This window comes from Epargyreus clarus, unplaced genomic scaffold (assembly GCF_041222505.1).
Source record: "Epargyreus clarus isolate Ecla_fem2 unplaced genomic scaffold, WU_Ecla_fem_2.2 ptg000036l, whole genome shotgun sequence".
Lineage (NCBI taxonomy): Eukaryota > Metazoa > Arthropoda > Insecta > Lepidoptera > Hesperiidae > Epargyreus > Epargyreus clarus.
In genome coordinates this window covers 4,182,959-4,201,754 of record NW_027332241.1, presented here as the reverse complement: position 1 = coordinate 4,201,754, position 18,796 = coordinate 4,182,959, and the positions used below count along the sequence as shown (strand labels likewise).

The following is an 18,796-nucleotide window of genomic DNA, read 5'->3' as shown; positions in this document are numbered from 1 at the left end:
TCTAATCCTATCTGGGGTTGACTACTTCTTCAAACTTTACACATTTTTACCTTGTTTATTTTTCTCTATTCCTGTTTCTGTGTTTCCAGGGGTTCAGGCGATTGCATCTCCCCTCTATCCAGGGCGGAGTCCTGTACTGACGACTCCAGGCTGCTGTTGCGTTACATGGCCTGCCCTGACGTACCGGGCACTGAGAGTAACGGTAAGGGTTGCAAGTTATACTTTGGCCCGCGTGGCGGACGTGCAGTGTTCCGGGTTTGGTCCCCGACCAGGCAAGCCAACGACCCGTGTAGCGAAGTCACCATACCGGTCAGGGTTTTGTGTTCAACTCCCGGCCAGACAGATTTAAAAGAAGAATTTAAATCTGGGATTTTATTTATTTATTTAAAGTTTATTGCATCACCTCTAAAAAGAAATGTACAAAAGGGCAAACATAATGCCTGATGGCATTCTCTACCAGTCAACCCTGGGTGGATGTAGAGAATTTGCAGCAGGTGTTACAAAACAACAAAAGAAAAAAACGACAAACAATAATGAAAACAGCAGATATTTTAATATGTATTAGATTATTATTAGATTAGATATGGTTTTTCTATGTGTCCATGGCACCCACGACACAGGGAACCCTACTGCTGAGCTGTGTTGTACAAAGCGTTTTTTTGCGTATTTTGAAAAAAATATGACCATCCACAACAGAGGAAAAATCTATCGAGGGCTACCTCAACCTTATTCAATACGATTTTTTAATATTAATTTTTATCATACTTTATTAATGTATACTTAATTTAATATTTTTTGGAAACTTTTGAATTTGTTTTTTCATTGATTTATTTAACACTCATACCAAAATAAATAATTTTGTGCTTTCTTAGGTATATATTTTGGTAGAAAGGTTTTATTTTAAAGCTAAATTTGTGTAAATACATTTGTAATTAATTAAATTGAATTCAATTAGTCAATAATATTAATATTTCATTAATTTTAATTATAATTTATCAAATATAACAATTAAATAATTTTAATACATCTTAATAATTTAATTTAATGTCTTTTTTTTATTTCTGTATATATGTACATTTTTTTAAATAAGTTTTTATTTGTATATTATACTATTTCGTTTCATTTATCAACCCGCTTCTTTTTTAATTTAATTAATGATAATTATTTATTTGTAAATATTTTATTGTACATAAATTTTATAGTCTTTTCGTTTTATTTCCAGTGGAGGAACTAGTATGCCTCGCTACATGGAAGGAGGGCTCCACGAGGTACCTGGTGGGTCAGATATCGCAGGTCACGAGACGAAACTCGATTGCGTCAGATGAAGATACTTATAGGTAAGAAATGTGTGAAAGAATTGTATGGAAAGGTTATAATGACATGTCGCTGGAGAAAAAAGGAAATATAATTTGCATGAAAGAAAAAAGAGGAAATAATAGTTAGTATATAAGAGTGAGAGAGATGAGATAAAGATGCGGTGAAAGAGAGAGAGAGGGGAATAGAGAGAGGCGATGAAAGAGTGAGAGAGATATGAGATAAAGATGCGCAGAGAGAGAGAGGGGAATAGAGTGATGAGTAGGAGAAGAGAGAGTTTTGAACATTTTTTTATAATATAGAAGTAGCAGACGAGCATGCAGTCCACCTGATGGTAAGTTGCTACTGCCGCCCATGGACATCTATAATCAACTGCAGATAAGTCTACTTGAGGTCGGCCACAGATGCGTGGCTACCCCTGAGGACTAAGCTGAAACGCCTCGAAAAAGTATGTCTCCTTTACCACACCCTTCAAACCGGAACACAGCAACGCTTAACACTGCTGTTATAACAGAAATGGGTGAGGCGGTGGTACCGCCGGAGTCGAACCATAAAGGGTTTCTACCACCTTAATAACATTATTATTTTCTACACTAAAAATCACGCTATAACAAATACGCCTATTGAAACTAAATAGCAATAATTATTTGCAATCTAAACTTGCGATGAACATTGCTGAAGGTGCTTGAACAATCTCGCCTCGAAAATCGTTAATCCAGAGGATGTTGATAAGGACAATGGTACAAAATTATTAAAATCGTGTATTGTCATCGGTTTTTGATAATTCTTCAAAATTTTGAATTAAACTGAACGTTCAAAGTGGATAGAAATCGGGCTCAAAGATTCCGCTACTGTTACGTACATACATACATACAAACGTACAACCCAAGCTAATAAAAGCGTGTTAATAATAAAAACATACAACCCAAGCTAATAAAAGCGTGTTAAAAAGGGGTTTTAGCGTGGTTCTTAGTCTTTAAACTATAATTATTTATTAATCGGGTTGACTACCCGCGTGGCGGAGCGGTCACTATACCGGTCTGACACACAGAGGATCCCCGGCCAGACAGATATCCAAATAATGAATTTAGGGTTCTGTTTATGGGTCTGGGTGTTTGTGTATTTGTCTATGTGTGTGTACATAGCACCCACGATACAGGTAAGCCTAGTGTGGGGCTGTGAGTGTTGAAAGCGTTTTATTTATTGATTTATTTAAATATGCCGAAGAATAAATTCTGATTGCACGTTTTTACCGCGCTTTTATACTAGCTTGGGTTGTATCTATCTATGTTTATATGTAGAGTATATGTATGTAACGGAATCTTTGAACTCGATTTTTACCCACTTTGAACGGTCCGATTAATTAAAAATTTTGGACAATTATCAAAAACCGATGACAATACATGATTTTAATAATTTTATCCCATTAGGATCGTTATCCATCAGGATCGTCAGGAATCAGGATTAACGATTTTCCTTGTGCGATTTTAGCGTGGTAATTACTTCATTTATATATTTCTTGATCCAAATTTTCAATGTATTCCAGATGTTTCATCTACAAAGGGCAGCACAGTGACAAGAGTATGACTTACATCATCGCACAGTCCGGCGATGCTACTTGCAATGGACTCTCTTCACCTACTGATGGCAGTAGGACCATGAAGCTTACTAATAGTTAGTATGACTACTTTCTTCATTTTAGCCGTATGGGAGGTAGTCATAATTATTTTATTGTTATTTTGGGCCTTTGTTTATGAGGAATTAAAAAAAATATATGTCTGAAAAAGTCGAAACACAGACAGACAAAAAAATGGATAATTGTATTTAGTAATTTTTTTACACATTTTTATGTGTGGTTGTTTTTTGGCTGTTTTTATGAGGAATTTTGAAAAAATACTGTTTTAGTTTACCCGCGTTTAATAATGTATAGGAGATTTGTCCGAAACATATAGAAATACAGACATAGACAAAAATGTTAATAGTTGTTGAGATTTGCGCGGAACCTTAGTTATTTTTTCTAAAATAAAAGTATACAAAGTTATCCTTATAACATCAGCTAACTGCTAATGAAAGTCCCGTCAAAATCGGTATAGACATTTTGGAGATTAGCCGAAACAAATAGAAACACAGACAGATAGACAAAAAGTTAATAATTGAGGAAAAGACGACGATAGTGGAATGTATGACAAATTTAATTTTTCGGTAGCCCTTATAAATGTTGATTATTCATTGACGGCTTTACAATTAATGTTCCACTTGCAGACTACAACGAAGCCCTTCCCTCTCGAAAACTTGTATTTAATTCTATCATTGACTTATTACAAATGCTCCACTTGTATGCAACGACGAACCCACCTCTCAAATATTCAAATTAATCATAAACTTATGTCAAATGTTCCACTTGTATGCAACGACGAACCCACCTTTCAAATATTAAAATCCATTTAATCCATCATAAACTTATGTCAAATGTTCCACTTGCAGGCGACGACGAGCACAACCGTTGCCACTTCCCAAAGTGGATAGTGGAGCACCACAAGTGGTTCAGCTTAGACCACACACACCAATATCGTTTTACCACCAAGAATGCGACACTTAAGGTAATTTTGAAACTATTTTAATTTTATAGTGGAGACTTTCCGCGACTCGCTAAGATGGCGCTACACATTAAATGTGGTAGGGCACCACCGTCACACTTATTTCTGTTATAACAACAGTTAAGCGCTGCTGTGTTTTGGTTTGAAGGGTGTGGTAAGGGAGACATACTTAAGGGTAGCAATGCTGTAGTCGATCTCAGGTAGGAATTAATCTTATCAGGGGTTGATTACAGATGTCCATGGGGGGCATTAACCAATGGCTTCCTTCAATTACAAGGCGGTGAGATATCTATAGCACATAAGGGAGTTCACACATTGTTCTTGTGTTCTATAATGTTCACCAATCACTATTTCACTAATACTACATTACTTTTGATAATAACTAAACCGTTTTTGATGTAACTTTGCAGATAATGAACGAGGACGGCACGTTTGAGGAGAAGCGGCTGGTGTGCCACTCGATACTCGAGCAGAAGGACAAGAAGCATATCACACTAGTGGCGCACGTCACTAGGGGATGGTGAGTTGTTAGCTGTTTGGTTGTAACCGGTTCAAACTGGTTTGTGGCCACCGGTGGTAGAAACCGGAATTTCGCCAAGTTATTTTTTGGTCGAAACGGATACTTCGGCCGGAACCATTTTCGACCGCAAATTTACACCTAACTTATGAAAGTTTACACAATCACAAATGCCTAAAATTTTAAAATTACAGACTCACAGAAGCAGACACGTTATTTCTACGAATTTATATTTTTTGATTCAATAATTTTACGCTGAAATATAAGACCGATTTTGGCCGAAAACATAACTTTGATCGAAACGTCTTTTTAAAAATTTCCTATCCCTTTTAAAATTCTTTTTTTTTCTATTGTGGGGGTTCTTGTCTTGTCCAAGAAATAAAAAAAATACAAAACAATGAGTTTTAGTTTATTCGCACTTGGCTTTTTAATATTTTTAATTAATTAGTCAAGATATTGCACTCAAGTATACATTTTATTTTTTATTATACATTTTTTCTTACTTTTTTTCATTCAAATATTATAGTAGGGAAATAGTATTCCCTACTATAATATATATAGGAAATATTTTTCTTTCTTCCTTTCATTCAACGTTCTTTCAATTCCAGTGAGTCTGGCCACGTGTGCCTGATGTTCCACCTCCGTGATGGTAATGTCCTGGAGTTGCAGAGAGGCGCTTCCTTATGGGAAGCTCCTCAAGATGCCTGTTCTGATCCAGCCGCGCCAAGATACGTCACTCTTACCAGTAAGTAAACACTATTTTATATATTTAAACCAGCTGACTCGTTTTTAAATGTTAAGGGTGAAAAACCCTTATCACTTATAGTCTGATTCATAATTAGATGTCCAAAATGTAAACAAACAAATGTCACTGTCAAAATTAACAAGAAACAAAAACTTTAACAAACTCAACAAAAAACGAAAACTTTACACTTATTCACAATTTAACAAACGCGCTATGAAAACGATGATACATTTGAGTTCGATTACAATCACGAAAATGAATAACATCAGCTACGAAACTTAAAAATGACGGCACAAGAAATGTTCTGGGTTCCGATTGTGTTACCATTATCACATTTTAATTTTCTACCATAAACCTAGTTTTTTATTTGTTACTGTATGGAACGAAATTGAGGTAATATAAATATTAGAAAATGTGAATTGATGTTAATTTACTTAGATTATTATTTTATTATTGTTGTTTTAATTAAATATTGTCAAAAATAAGAAACTACCATTTGAAACGTATATTCTTGATAGGTCAACACCTTTGTTTACATTTTGGACATCTAATTATGAATCAGACTATAGGTATGAAAAATAAAGTGAATTAATTATTTCAAACTGCACTATTTCGAAATTAAAAGAAAATTAAATTAATGCAAATAAAAGTGTTGTGAGTGTTCTGAGGAACTGTTCGATCTGGTGCCTATATCACCTTCATCGCACCACTCGCCGAAGGATGAAGTTCCATCCATATCAACTGGACCCGTGGCGGTCCTCCACGGTTCGGTTTGAACGGTCATTTTTGCCGCGTACGTGCAAAATGTGATTTTTTTTATAATAAAAGAGTAGCAGACGAGCAAACAGTAGATGGCTACTGCCGCCCATGGACATCTGTAATCAACCCCAGATAGGATTAGGTATTCCTACCTGAGGTCGGCTACAGATGCGCCGCTACCCCTGAGGACTAAGCTGGAACGCCTCGGAAAAGTCTGTCTCCCTTACCACACCCTTCAAACCGGAACACAGCAGCGCTTAACACTGCTGTCGGAGTCGAACCACAAAGGGTTCTACCACTTTCAAAATGGACTTCCTTCTGAGATATTAACTCAGGGCTATAACATGGGGCTCTTCAAGAGGGCTGGAAAAAGAGCTCTCTTTCAAAGCCGGCGATGCATTGGCGACTCCTCTGGTGTTGCAAATGTCCATAGGCGACGGTGACTGCTTTTCACCAGGTAGCTCGTCAGCCTTATCGTTAGGTTAAATATAAAAAAAGAGAAAATATATAATTAAATATATATTCTTTGTTTACAGCAACGACTATGCATCCAATGCGATGTCCAATATTCGGCCGATATTCCATAGTGAACTCTTTAGCGGACAGACGAAGGAAGCGACAACAAATAACTATTGGTATGTATTTATTATTTATTTTATTTATTCTTATGTTTAGTTTATATTGGTTTTTCATTTTATCTTTTTTTAATTATTTAATAATAAAGAAATTATAATTAATTACAGTGTTACAATAAGACATTATTTATTATATTCAGAAGTGAATACATTACAATGTAAATAAATTTAAAAAATATGTATAATTATTAGATAATGGCAAAAAAATAATTCATAAGTGAACAAATTATTTTATTGAATTTTGAATGTATATTAAAGTTATATAAACAGTGTTAAAAAAGTTAACGTTAATGGTTTATGTACAGGGTTAGTTTTTCAAACGGGCCTTCAGGGCCAAATCCGAAACTATAAGGATTAGCGAAAAATGCTGAAAGGAGTTACGAGGCCGATTTTGATAAAAACTAACACTGCATCATTAGTTTAAGATTTCATTTTCTCTAACTGGAAATCAAAGGAGTTCATTTTGAAAATAAATAACACAGCCTATATTATTATTATTATTATTCCATTATCAGATAGTGTCGCTTATAAGAATCAAATTCTGGGAAGTTACGAAAAATGTAAAACTTAAGTAAACGCCTCATTTTTAAGAAAACACATATTTTTTTCGTAAACGTTGGCAACTAACTCAAGTTAAAAAACTCAAGTTTTAAAGTATTCATTATTTCTTTTATGGTTCTTGAACCATATGGTTTTTGACCGTCTGTCACAGGAATATATCTCAAGAGATCTCAAAAGATATATTCCTGTGACTGACATAAACAGCGGATACTTAGATCCGTTTTTCATATATAGTACGGAACCCTAAACACTGTGTATATTTTACAAAATGAGTCCTTTAAATATTTCCAGGTGATTCGGAATCGAGTGAGATACAACGAGCAGCGGAGTGTGTGGCGGGAGACTACGACAGCGCCAGTATTGGTTGTGGAGCTGCCCAGGACACTATCGAGTTCAAATCCTCTTGCACTAGTGTTGGTACGTATTTTGTACAATAGAATAGAAATTCAAATTCAAATTCTTTATTTACTAGAACACAGTTATTACACAGATATTGTGCACATATTACAGTCCAGTGTGTTCTACCTGTATAAGGTTTGCAAAAAATCAACAAAATTATATAAAACATAAATTAAAATTTCCTACTTGAATTATAATACCTGAATGGCATTAGTCGATTAATAATAATAATTACATAAGCATCAAGTCAATAATAAGATTAAATAATCACATGTCAAGAAAATAATAATAATAATAATAATACCAAATAGTTAAATACAATAGGCAAAACCCTTTGTGGATCGACTTTGGCGGCAACAGCGCCACACCTATTTCTGTTATAACAACAGTGTTAAGCGCTGCTGTGTTCTGGTTTGAAGGGTGTGATAAGAAAGACATACCTTTCCGAGGCGTTCCAGCTTAGTCCTCAGGGGTAGCGGCGCATTTGTAGCCGACCTCAGGTAATATCTAATCCTATCTGGGGTTGATTACAGATGTCCATACGGCAGTAGCCACTTACCATCAGGTGGACTGTACGCTCGTCTGCTACTCCTATGTTACAAAAAAAAATAGTAAATATATAAATAATGTTTCGTTTCCAGTATACACATGTTACGGCAGCTGGCAGGAGGGTAACCGCGGGTTCCTGATCGCGGCGCCAGTGGCCAGGGCCTCCTCACATCCACGTACATTCTGCTTCATGTACGAACATTCGCATGGGAACGGTGAGTTCAGCGTTCAATTCTGTTAAGTAATTAAGTGGTCGATTAAGTAGTTATAGTCCGTGTAAAACTGCTAGTCCCCTCTGAATATAGAAATGAATTGCGTCGCTATAGGAAATTGTATGAGTAAACCAGCTCGCAACAACTTCAGAGCGGACTAGCAGTTTGGCGATAACTATACATAATCATCATACATGAAAAAAATCACATGAGGATTGATGACTCCTAACAGGAAAGTGTAACCTTAGTATGAGTTTTTACCAAAGTGACTGTTTTTGTATCTGTTTACGTATTTCCCCATAGATAAGTATAGATATCTCACCGCCTTGTAATTGAAGGAAGCCATTAAACGGCTCAAACAGCTGACAAATGTGTCAGCCATTTAATGGCTGTCATGGTGTAATTTACGCGGAATTCCAAGATGCGCAGTTAAGTGGTGGAAAGACACGAAATCGAAGAAAAAGGGCGGAGAAATATCGTTTCATTCGCAAATGATATTATTATATCAGCGGGAGCAATTGATTTTCATTAAGAGGGCAATTAGAGATAAAATATTGAAATATTATACTTAGATCGTCACATTATACATTGATTTAATTGTGAATTTACATTATTTGTAATGTCTATTGATTCGCACAATAAAACAAGATTATAAATGACAATATAATTACTAACAAAGTTTGCATTGAATTCTATAGTCTTACATTAGTCGTCAATCGATGCCCTTTTAAGTAGAGGATGTAAGATATTTAATATGCCATTTATTATTATTATTTTATTAATTAATATTAAGGATTAAACTTATCATAAAATAAATAAGACTCACGCATTCGGAGTAGCAGACGAGCATACAGTCCATGGACATCTTTAATAAATGCCAGATAGGATTAGATATTCATTCCTACCTGAGGTCGGCCACAGATGCGCCGCTACCCCTGAGGACTAAGCTGGAACGCCTCGGAACAGTACGTCTCCCTTACCACACCCTTCAAACCGGAACACAGCAGCGCCTAACACTGCTGTTATTAGGTAGAAATAGGTGTGGCGGTGGTGCCGCTGGAGTCGAACCACAAAGGGTTCTACCACCTTCCAAAAATGATGGTGGTAGAACCTTCCACCATCAATTGTGTCCTTAGTATATTATTTTGTCCTTTTATTTACATATAAATTAATTGCTTCTGTTTGTTCATTTCAGAGAGCCACAACGGAGCGTTGGCCCTGAGTGCAGTGGCGCGATCCTGCGATAGAAGCATCATCCCCGGCAGAGAGGGGGACAAGGCCTACAACCTCACTAGCAACGGTAGACACCCATTTATTTATTATAATATTATTTTTTATATTCATCATCAACCCATTACTGTCCCACTGCTGGGCACGGGTCTCCTCTCATAATGAGAAGGATTATGCCATAGTCCACCGCGCTGGACAAGTGCGTATTGGTAGACTTCACATACCTTTGAGATTTTTTTTATAAATCTCTCAGGTATGCAGGTTTCCTCACGATGTTTTCCTTCACCGTTTAGCAAGTGATAATTTTTTTTAATACACACATAACTTTGAAAAATCAGTGCGTGCCTGGGATTTGAACCTCGGACCCCTCGATCGACAGGCCGAGTTTCTTAACCACTAGGCAATCACTGCCTTATTACTGCCACTCATTTATTATCAGAAAATATACTATAGTCCGATTCATAATTAGATGTCCAAAATGTAAACAAAGGACAGAGGAAAAATATGTTTCAAATGGTAGTTTCTCATTTTTGAATATTAAAGTAATAAAACGATAGTAAAATAATAATCTAAATAAGTTAAGATCAATTCACATTTTCCAATATTTATATCACCTCAATTTCGTTCCATACAGTAATAATAATAAAAAGAAGGTTTATAGTAGAAAATTAAAATGTGATAATGGTAACACATTCGGAATACAAAACATTTTTTGTGCCGCAATTTTTTTAATTTATAGCCGATGTTATTCACTTTCGTGATCGTGGTCGAACTCTTTGTTATATTGTTAGGGTTTACAATACCTGTAATCGTATTTTGACAATGACATTTCTTGTTTATATTTTGGACACCTTATTATGAATCAGTACCCTTACCATGAGTTTTTACGTTTTGACAAATATGACTGTTTTGGTATTTGTTTACGTATTTACAAATTCCAATCAGCGCCCCTAGCGGATTGTATCAGAACTATAATGTCAGTAACGTAACATTAAATGTCTAAATTGACAAAATGGCGCTTTATGTTTTGTCTCTCTTTTTTGCGAATATGTGAGGTAGACTTGAGTACTTACTTATTGTTACGTTTACTCAGTCTACTAAGCAAACGGAACAGAATAATGGATTGAGTAAACGTGACGTAAAATTGTGGGATGTTTTGAAAACGTATAGTTGCTTGTTTGTCAAAAGCGGTTATAGATATGAACATTTTTCAACTTAAATAATTTCAAAGAATAATAATTAAAATAAAATTTAATTATTTTTAGTAACATAATTGTATATAATCTATCTATCTATTTACAAACTATAAATCTATATGCAATATGTACAAAAAATATAATTTAAACAAAAAAATGAATATTAAAACTTAAGGAAATAAATAATTTTAATTAATAACAATAATTAATTATAATTAATATTTAATTTACAGGTACATGCGAACAGAGCAGCAAATACAACAGCCAAGGCACCCGCGTCACACCGGCCGCCATCTTGCTGACGTCACTCGTGCTCATGACTAGATGATACTCCTGTGCTTAGACTGTACCGATCGGCTTGGATGTGGGTTTCCGATTTTGAAAATAAGATTGGGGTAGTTCAAAGTTGAGGGCGCCACTGTATAACGAATTAATTATTGATATCACGTTGTGAAAATTGTATTGCAAATTCATAGATTAGTAAAGATTACTCACTCCTAACAAGAAAATGTACCCAGTTTTGAGAATTGAAATAGTTGCATAAGAAAGTTTTGCCATCTCTCCGTGCTACAATGTCCTTAAAATATTTAAAATAATTATTTATTTAATACGTAAATTACGCTGTATTAGTTATTTATTCGTAAAATTTCTTTAAAATAGTTTTTATTTGTCAAGAATTCAAAAAAATAAGTGACAAATTAGTCTTCCGTGGTTTCATTCAGATTCAAGGCAGCGTAGTCAGATTCAAGGCAGGGTAGTATCTTTATTAATTTATATGCAAAATATGCTTCTGTGTTCTGGTTTGAAGGGTGTAAGGGAGATAGACTTTTCCGACGCGTTCTAGCTTAGTCCTCAGGGGTAGCGCCGCATCTGTGGCCGACCTCAGGTAGGAATATCTAATCCTATCTGGGGTTGATTACAGATGTCCATGGGCGGCAGTAGCCACCAGGGTTCGGTATTACATGGAATTTCATAATATATTTTTTAGAATAGTTTGTTTTTTTTTTATTTCTACCGTAGCTGCTGTATAAGTATAGTATGAAAATATATTAGAGTTCAGCAGACAAATCAGAAAAATCTGAAAAAAGAACCATTTTCATATATGGGGACCCGCCTCTTTTGTTTTTAATACACACTCTGTAAAAAAAATGAAGCTTTTATAATTCAAGAGATAGATAGATCTCTGTGACAGACGAACAGACAGCAAAGTCTTAGTAATAATGTTCCGGTTTTGCGTTCTATAGCACAGAACCCTAAAAAGGAAGCAAAATATACTTATACTAAAAACTTAAAATTTGTTCATTACGTAGGTACTCAATCTCAATTTAAAATATATTAAAAATTCATCACATTATGTAATATTGGTTATACAGTGGCGACCTCTAGCGGCGAAACTTTATCGTTCACTGTTTGTGTAAAATCAGCACTGCAATTGTTGAATTTGGGTAATTTTTATAATAATAATAATTGTTCTTAATAATTCGAGTAGATAGGAGACTTTGTATTTAAAATGTATTTCACTGAAAATACATTTTAAGTATTGCTTTATTAAAATTAGTGTAAATTTATTAAAATTGTTCTTGGGTACTTGATCCCTTTACAAAAATTGTTCCTGAGAAAAAAAACACAAAATTGTCGATTAAAATAAAAAGACAATTCTAATTTAAATTAAAACGATCGTCTAAATATTTTTTTGTAAATCAATTTCTATAATTGACCTTGTTCTACATGTAATATACATACATTTATTAAGTAAAATTTATTAATAACATTTAAAAATGATTAAATTTTAAATTGGAACAAGAAAAATAAAAGTAAAATATCTTTGCACCTTTAATAAAAAATGGACAATCTTTAATAAAAATTGTTCTTTTATGATTTAAAACTATATGATTTTAAAATAATGAATTATAATTACTATTTAGTTCAAATTTACTTAAAACTTAATAATATAAGAATTTAAATTAACAATTAATGAGTCTCCATTAACGACAATTATTAATAAGTATCATGGGACTTTTATTTATAATTCGTGGATAATATTTGAATATAATCACTAAAATTTTGATAATAAAAATTACCTACGATTATTAAAGAACTTCACGTTTCGCCTGTTAAATAGAAAACGACATACTTTTTTCAAACTGTTCATAATAAAAATTCTATGTTTTTCACCTTTTTTGTTTTTTATATTTTTATAATACAAAAATAGTGACGAAATTATTTTAGAAAAATTATGTTATACACGGAACCCTATCCAAACCGCATCGCACCAATAGATATAAAATTTAATTATAAATAATTATTATAGTTAGTGTTGCTTCTCGCAAGATGGCGCTGAAAACCCCCCTTTGTGTTGAGAACCAGTGATTTGACAAGACTTTAGGCATCGACAGATTCGCGAGTCTATTATTTTGTGATGTTTACTGCTTTTTTCATCTGTTGTTAGTATGTAAACGTATTTTAATATTTATTACGAAATATAAAAATAATGGTGAAGTGGAAACGTGTTGTATAGAAATTTTTTCGTTTTTTGTTTTTGAAATAACAGAGCAGCTGTTTTTTTTTTTAAAGTTTTTCTTTCAACGTTTTTTTATATAATACGTTTGCATTTACTGTGGATCAAAATGCTTTTAAATATTAAAAAAAAAACTTTTTATTTTAAACCACTCAATCATGGTATATCTGTAATAAAAATATGATTTAAATTTAAAAAGCAAACGATAACTTGTTTCAATAAATATTTAATTACAAAATGATCTTTGTACACGTTTCTCGCTCGCACATAAAATATAATAAGCGAGAGGTAGAAATATCGGCATTTTGATTTACAAGCTTTATTGAAACAAGTTTTTGTTCCGATATTTTAATAAACTATTATATTTAAGCATTTGAACCACAGTTTTAAAATATTTTCTAGGTTAGTATCGAAACTAAACAATGTTATATTGAAACGAAAAAAGTGATCACCCTGTATATATAAGGAAATGTATAAATTAATTATAGTTTAAAAACTAAAAACCACGCTAAAACCGCACAAGGAAATGTTAAACCTGATTCCTGACGATCCTGATGAGGTGAATGGGATAAAATTATTAAAATCGTGACTGTCATCGATTCTTGATGATTGTTCAAAATTTTAAATTAATCTGACCGTTCAAAGTGGGTAAAAATCGAATTCAAAGATTCCGTTACATACATACAGGTCAAGCTAACAAAAGCGTGGTAAAAACGAATAATTAAGTAATATTACTTATTTCATTTTTTAAGCTTCTCTTTTTCAATCAAAGTCCCGGATTAAGACATTTTTTGCAGTATTTTAATTTAAAAGCATTTTTTTTTCGTTTAATCTTTTTATTTTAACGGGACTTATATGAATATATCTATTATTTATAGAAAAAAACGCTTTCAAATATACATTTGTACTGTACGCTAAATTATTATACAGATAAAAGATAAGTCTAAATTTAAAATAGATAGATTTATTGTAGAGAAATCGTGCTGAGCATTTTTCTTTCGAAAACGTCCAAAATTTTTTCGGATTTTTTTTGTCGTTTTTTTTTTTTTAATTTTTTCTCATTTTATCTGTAAAACGGGCACAATTTATGGCAGCTCTCGATTTCGAGAATTTTCGACATTTTGTAATTAAAATAATGTCAAAATGTGCAGTTATGTGATTTTTGTATTGTTACATTTAATTTTTTGTTTGTTTTATTTTTAGTTATATAATTAGATAGGCAACTATTATTATATAAATAATTTGAGACTTCAACTTACTTAGTTAAAACATTTTAACAGAAAAAAGTAGTTTAACTCTATTATATCAACACCAGCACAACTATTTCTGCCTCATAACAGTGTTACGCCAATTATCAATAATTAATCTATTCAATTTCTATCTATCGAAGGATCGATATTTGTCTAGTATGAAGAAATTGATGACGTGAAGTATGAAGAAACATTTCGGTCAAGGATAGATAAGACATTGGATAGATCGATTATTAATAACGGTCGTTAATGGCTATTATGTTCTGTTTTAAAAGGCGTGGTTAGATAGTATATACTCCTAATGTTAAATTTTCTGCATGTACTTTTTTAGCCGTCAGTCAAATAGATCTTAAGATCTTAGAAGATTCGCGTCGATGACAATATAACTTATATATCCGTATGAAGATTATTATTAGGTGTCTATTCTATTACCTTGTCTATGTCTCCAAATAATCTGTTAAAAATAACATAATTTTTCCACAAATGTTGCCTATATTTTTGTTATTATCTTTTTATTTTTTTGTATGTTATTTTCCTTCCAACGCTTTCAAGCATTTAATAAAAAAAATAACACAGTGCTACTCGTAAATCTTGACCAATAGTAGATGTAAAATTATAATTGCTCATAAAATAAAATAAAAATAGTTTGGAATTTTATTTGTGATATAAAATTAATTTAAGAATAAATATAAAAAAAAAAACTCGTGTAAATATTTATAATCACTAGAATCGAGTTCCTCAATATTCTTTTCTGATTTCTTCTTCATTTTACAATGTTTCCTCATAATATCAACTAAGTGAATTGATTATATAAATGCTTGCCAATAAATGTATTATTATTTTTAAATAATAATAACGTGTAGCCCAAAAGACTATTGTACATAAATTTAGTGAAATAATTTATATATAAAATAATATTTTATAAACTTAACACATTTTTAAAATTAAATACAGGAGGAAAGTATTAATTTTTAAATACCTGACGATAATAATAGTGTTAGATGTATCGAATGAAATCGAGTCGGATTGAGGCATTTTTGACGAAAATAAAATATTTTTGTTCAAAGTTTTTTCGATCGAACGTGTTATCTGCACAAGACGTTTATGATGTAATTTCACATAGAATAAGGCAGCTTTTTTAATTTTATTTATTGATTAAATTAAATTAAATTATAAATAATTAAGCGGGAAGTCACATTGTGAATAAAATGCACTGATTTGTGTATAAAATATTATTAATACTCTATGGAATTGTAATTTATCAGCTTGTAAATATGTTTTTTATCGTTTCGGCTATAAAATGTTTCTGGGTTTGTGATATTTTCGTTTTTGCTTTACAAGACTCCATTTTGTATAAGATAAAAGTTATTTTAACGTTTGCTTTTTCGTTTAGTGAACGATCTATGCCGTGAGATGCGTTTGTACTATTAATGTGTAAGCCTATTATTATATTTTGATTACTGAAATATATTTGAAAATCATTTCTTGTTTTATTTCTCCCTCCATAAAATATTACTTTATGCCTATCTTTACGCTTTAGACTCTCAACATAGATACTACTCTATGACTCTAAATCTGGACACAGATAACAAGCGTGTGCTAGAAATATATTCAAATTATTTTATTTTTAGAATTATTCTATTTATTATTTATTAAATAACCATCGAATATTACATTCATATGTGCCACCATAACTTGAGAACTAGGAATATAACAATAAATTCAAAATCACTTATAAGTGAGTATCAAAGACTCTTTATAAGCATACGAGTACATCACAAAAAAGTAAAACATAATAATAAATAATAATAAACAAAATTAGAGTTTGAATTTATACTCTTATTAATCTATGGAGTAACTAATATACAATGTTATTATTGTATGTGATGTAACCATTGGCAAACCAAATAAATAAAATAAATAAATAAATAATGTACAAAAGACTAATCTAAGGTTTTAACCATTGTTTTGAATTTAGCCAGAGACACATGGTTATGTCATGATGTGTTTTTTAAAATAATAAGTTCATATTTATAGTCACTGGCTGGCACGAATGTATGAGCATAATAAAGAAAAAGAACTGTCTTGACGTTCGAGTTGTATTTTGCGCGGGAATAATAAAAGTAGTAAATTGGTTCAACAAATAGTTTTATTATTTTACGTGTGTTTACTATTGTACACACGAAATAAACTATTTTTGGTGTATTTAATCAAAATGATTGGTACAAAGTGATACGATATGATAAGTGTTGACCTCCCTGTCGGCTAGGTGATCATGCCCGGGGAGCGGCCGTGCTCCGACAGACTCAGTTCGGAGCTTGTGTACATATATGCAAGGTTCTTAGAAAACTTCGATAGCGTGATTCAGCAGCGCCATCTCTTGACGAGTAGCGGGAAGTCGCTACAAGTGACATGACGTGTCGTTTTTATGATGTCGATTTTCTAACTCATTTTTTTATTCCTTGTTCAAACCTTGTCAACTATAGGTAGGTAGATGTAAATATTCCATCGGAGTTGTCTTGTCAATGTCGCTTCGTGCGACCAGTCGTCTTGTTCTCGGGGAGAATAGGTTCCGTTCTGTACATGTCCTTTCGCTCGTTTTCCACGTGGACTAGCCGTGCTACCGCGTGTGCTCATGAAGTGCAGAGACTACTCCTTAAGAACCAGGCCGTGCTGTGCTTGGGGACGGGAGGGTAGAGGATGGGAGTGGAGAGGTGAGGAGAGGAGAGGCGAGGAGAGGAGAGGAGAGGAGATGAGATGAGATGAGAGGGATAAGAAATATATTTATTTTGTATAGACCAACGGCGGCACTTACAAATTGTCAGTTACAATATTTTTCTGAAACTACTACCGGTTCGGAACGCGACCTCTACTAAGAAGATCCGGTAAGAAACTCGGTGGGTTTGTCTTTTTTTTATAATTATTATTCTCTTTTCCTCTTTTTTTAAATGCCATATTTCCTTCGCTTCCGTTTCTTGCTTTACATTTATCTAAAAAAGAAGTTTGTTCAGCAAGATACGCTCTTACCATCAGGTGGACTGCATACTCGTCTGCTACTCCTATATTATAAAAAAACGGCTTGTTAAAAAAACCCTTAACGCTCTGAGAGGAGATGTGTTGACGACAACAAAATACTAGAAAGACAGCGGAGGATAGAGGTCGCGGTTGAGTGACAAAACGGTGTGGTCTGAAGTAGTTCCAGCTCCACATGTACCATTAGGTTAAGTTTGACATTGTAAAAACATTTTTTTAAAAGATGTGTGTTATGGAGTTTCTTTCGCCGCTTCTTCTCCATAACGAAACACCTAGTAGTACGCTAAGTAGTAGTGCTGGTAGTTGTATTGACATTCAAAAAGTGCTCTGTAAAGAACCTATTTTTAATAAATTATTTGATTTGTTATCATCAGAATCTAGGGGTTTCCTGCTATTAAAATGGTTAATCATAAAACAAACACACAAAACTTTAATTTTCGATTTATTATTTTTTCAATATTAACCAATGGTTGATCCTTAAGCAATTACAGTACAGTATAGCATAGCGTAGATAACCTTACTTCATACGATGTACGCAGTGAAAACTGTTCTCCATTTTGACCTCAAAAATTCATTTCCAACTTTCAATTTTGACTTTAAAAGGGAGTGGCTGTCTCTCAATCGGAGGTCAAAGGTTCGATTCCCAGCCACTCTTAGTTTTTCTAGATTATGTGCGTATTAGAAAAAAAATCACTATTTTTAAAGAAATAACACTTTTTGTATTACAATAACTACAATAAATATCACTTTTTGTGAAAGATAACGTCGTGATGAAATCTAGATGTCTTGAGAGTTTTTGAAAAAAAGTTCAAAAAGTTGTTAGTAGGTGAAGGCATAGTGTAGCAATTCGCCATCGCATGAGGTCGCGAAATTATTATTACATATTAAGGGGGTATTGCCATAAAAAGGGTTTAAAAATAATTATTGACCCTAATAATAACGAGGGTTAAACACAAAAATAACACACAAAACTTTAATTTTCGATTTATTATTTTTTCAATTTTAACCAATGGTTGATCCTTAAGCAATTACAGTACAGTATAGCATAGCGTAGATAACCTTACTTCATACGATGTACGCAGTGAATCTGGTCTCGCGAACACACCACCATTTTTCAAAATTTCGCGTCGCGAAAACCAAAGAAAATTCACAATTATGTATATTACAAACGAGTTGCGAACACATTATAATGTATTGAGGAGATTCAAACACGGTTCATGTTTACTTGTGAACGCCATTTTGTATTTTAAAAACAAAAAACACAAAAAGAATCACTTAAAT

The 18,796-nt window shown here is 33.0% G+C and overlaps 1 protein-coding gene across 1 annotated transcript in view; it reads left to right on the top strand.

Moving 5' to 3' along the window:
• LOC140756947 (uncharacterized) overlaps positions 1 to 11,306 on the top strand; it is a 303,409-nt gene extending 292,103 nt beyond the window's left edge. Inside the window, exons 6-16 of the mRNA XM_073092487.1 lie at positions 90 to 202; positions 1,223 to 1,337; positions 2,861 to 2,988; positions 3,799 to 3,914; positions 4,322 to 4,431; positions 5,037 to 5,173; positions 6,469 to 6,567; positions 7,420 to 7,545; positions 8,169 to 8,291; positions 9,484 to 9,588; positions 10,948 to 11,306. Of these exons, the coding sequence (XP_072948588.1) occupies positions 90 to 202; positions 1,223 to 1,337; positions 2,861 to 2,988; positions 3,799 to 3,914; positions 4,322 to 4,431; positions 5,037 to 5,173; positions 6,469 to 6,567; positions 7,420 to 7,545; positions 8,169 to 8,291; positions 9,484 to 9,588; positions 10,948 to 11,042 (1,267 nt within the window). The 3' untranslated portion in view covers positions 11,043 to 11,306. The remainder of the gene's footprint in view (positions 1 to 89; positions 203 to 1,222; positions 1,338 to 2,860; positions 2,989 to 3,798; positions 3,915 to 4,321; positions 4,432 to 5,036; positions 5,174 to 6,468; positions 6,568 to 7,419; positions 7,546 to 8,168; positions 8,292 to 9,483; positions 9,589 to 10,947) is intronic.
• Positions 11,307 to 18,796: the final 7,490 nt, after the last annotated feature.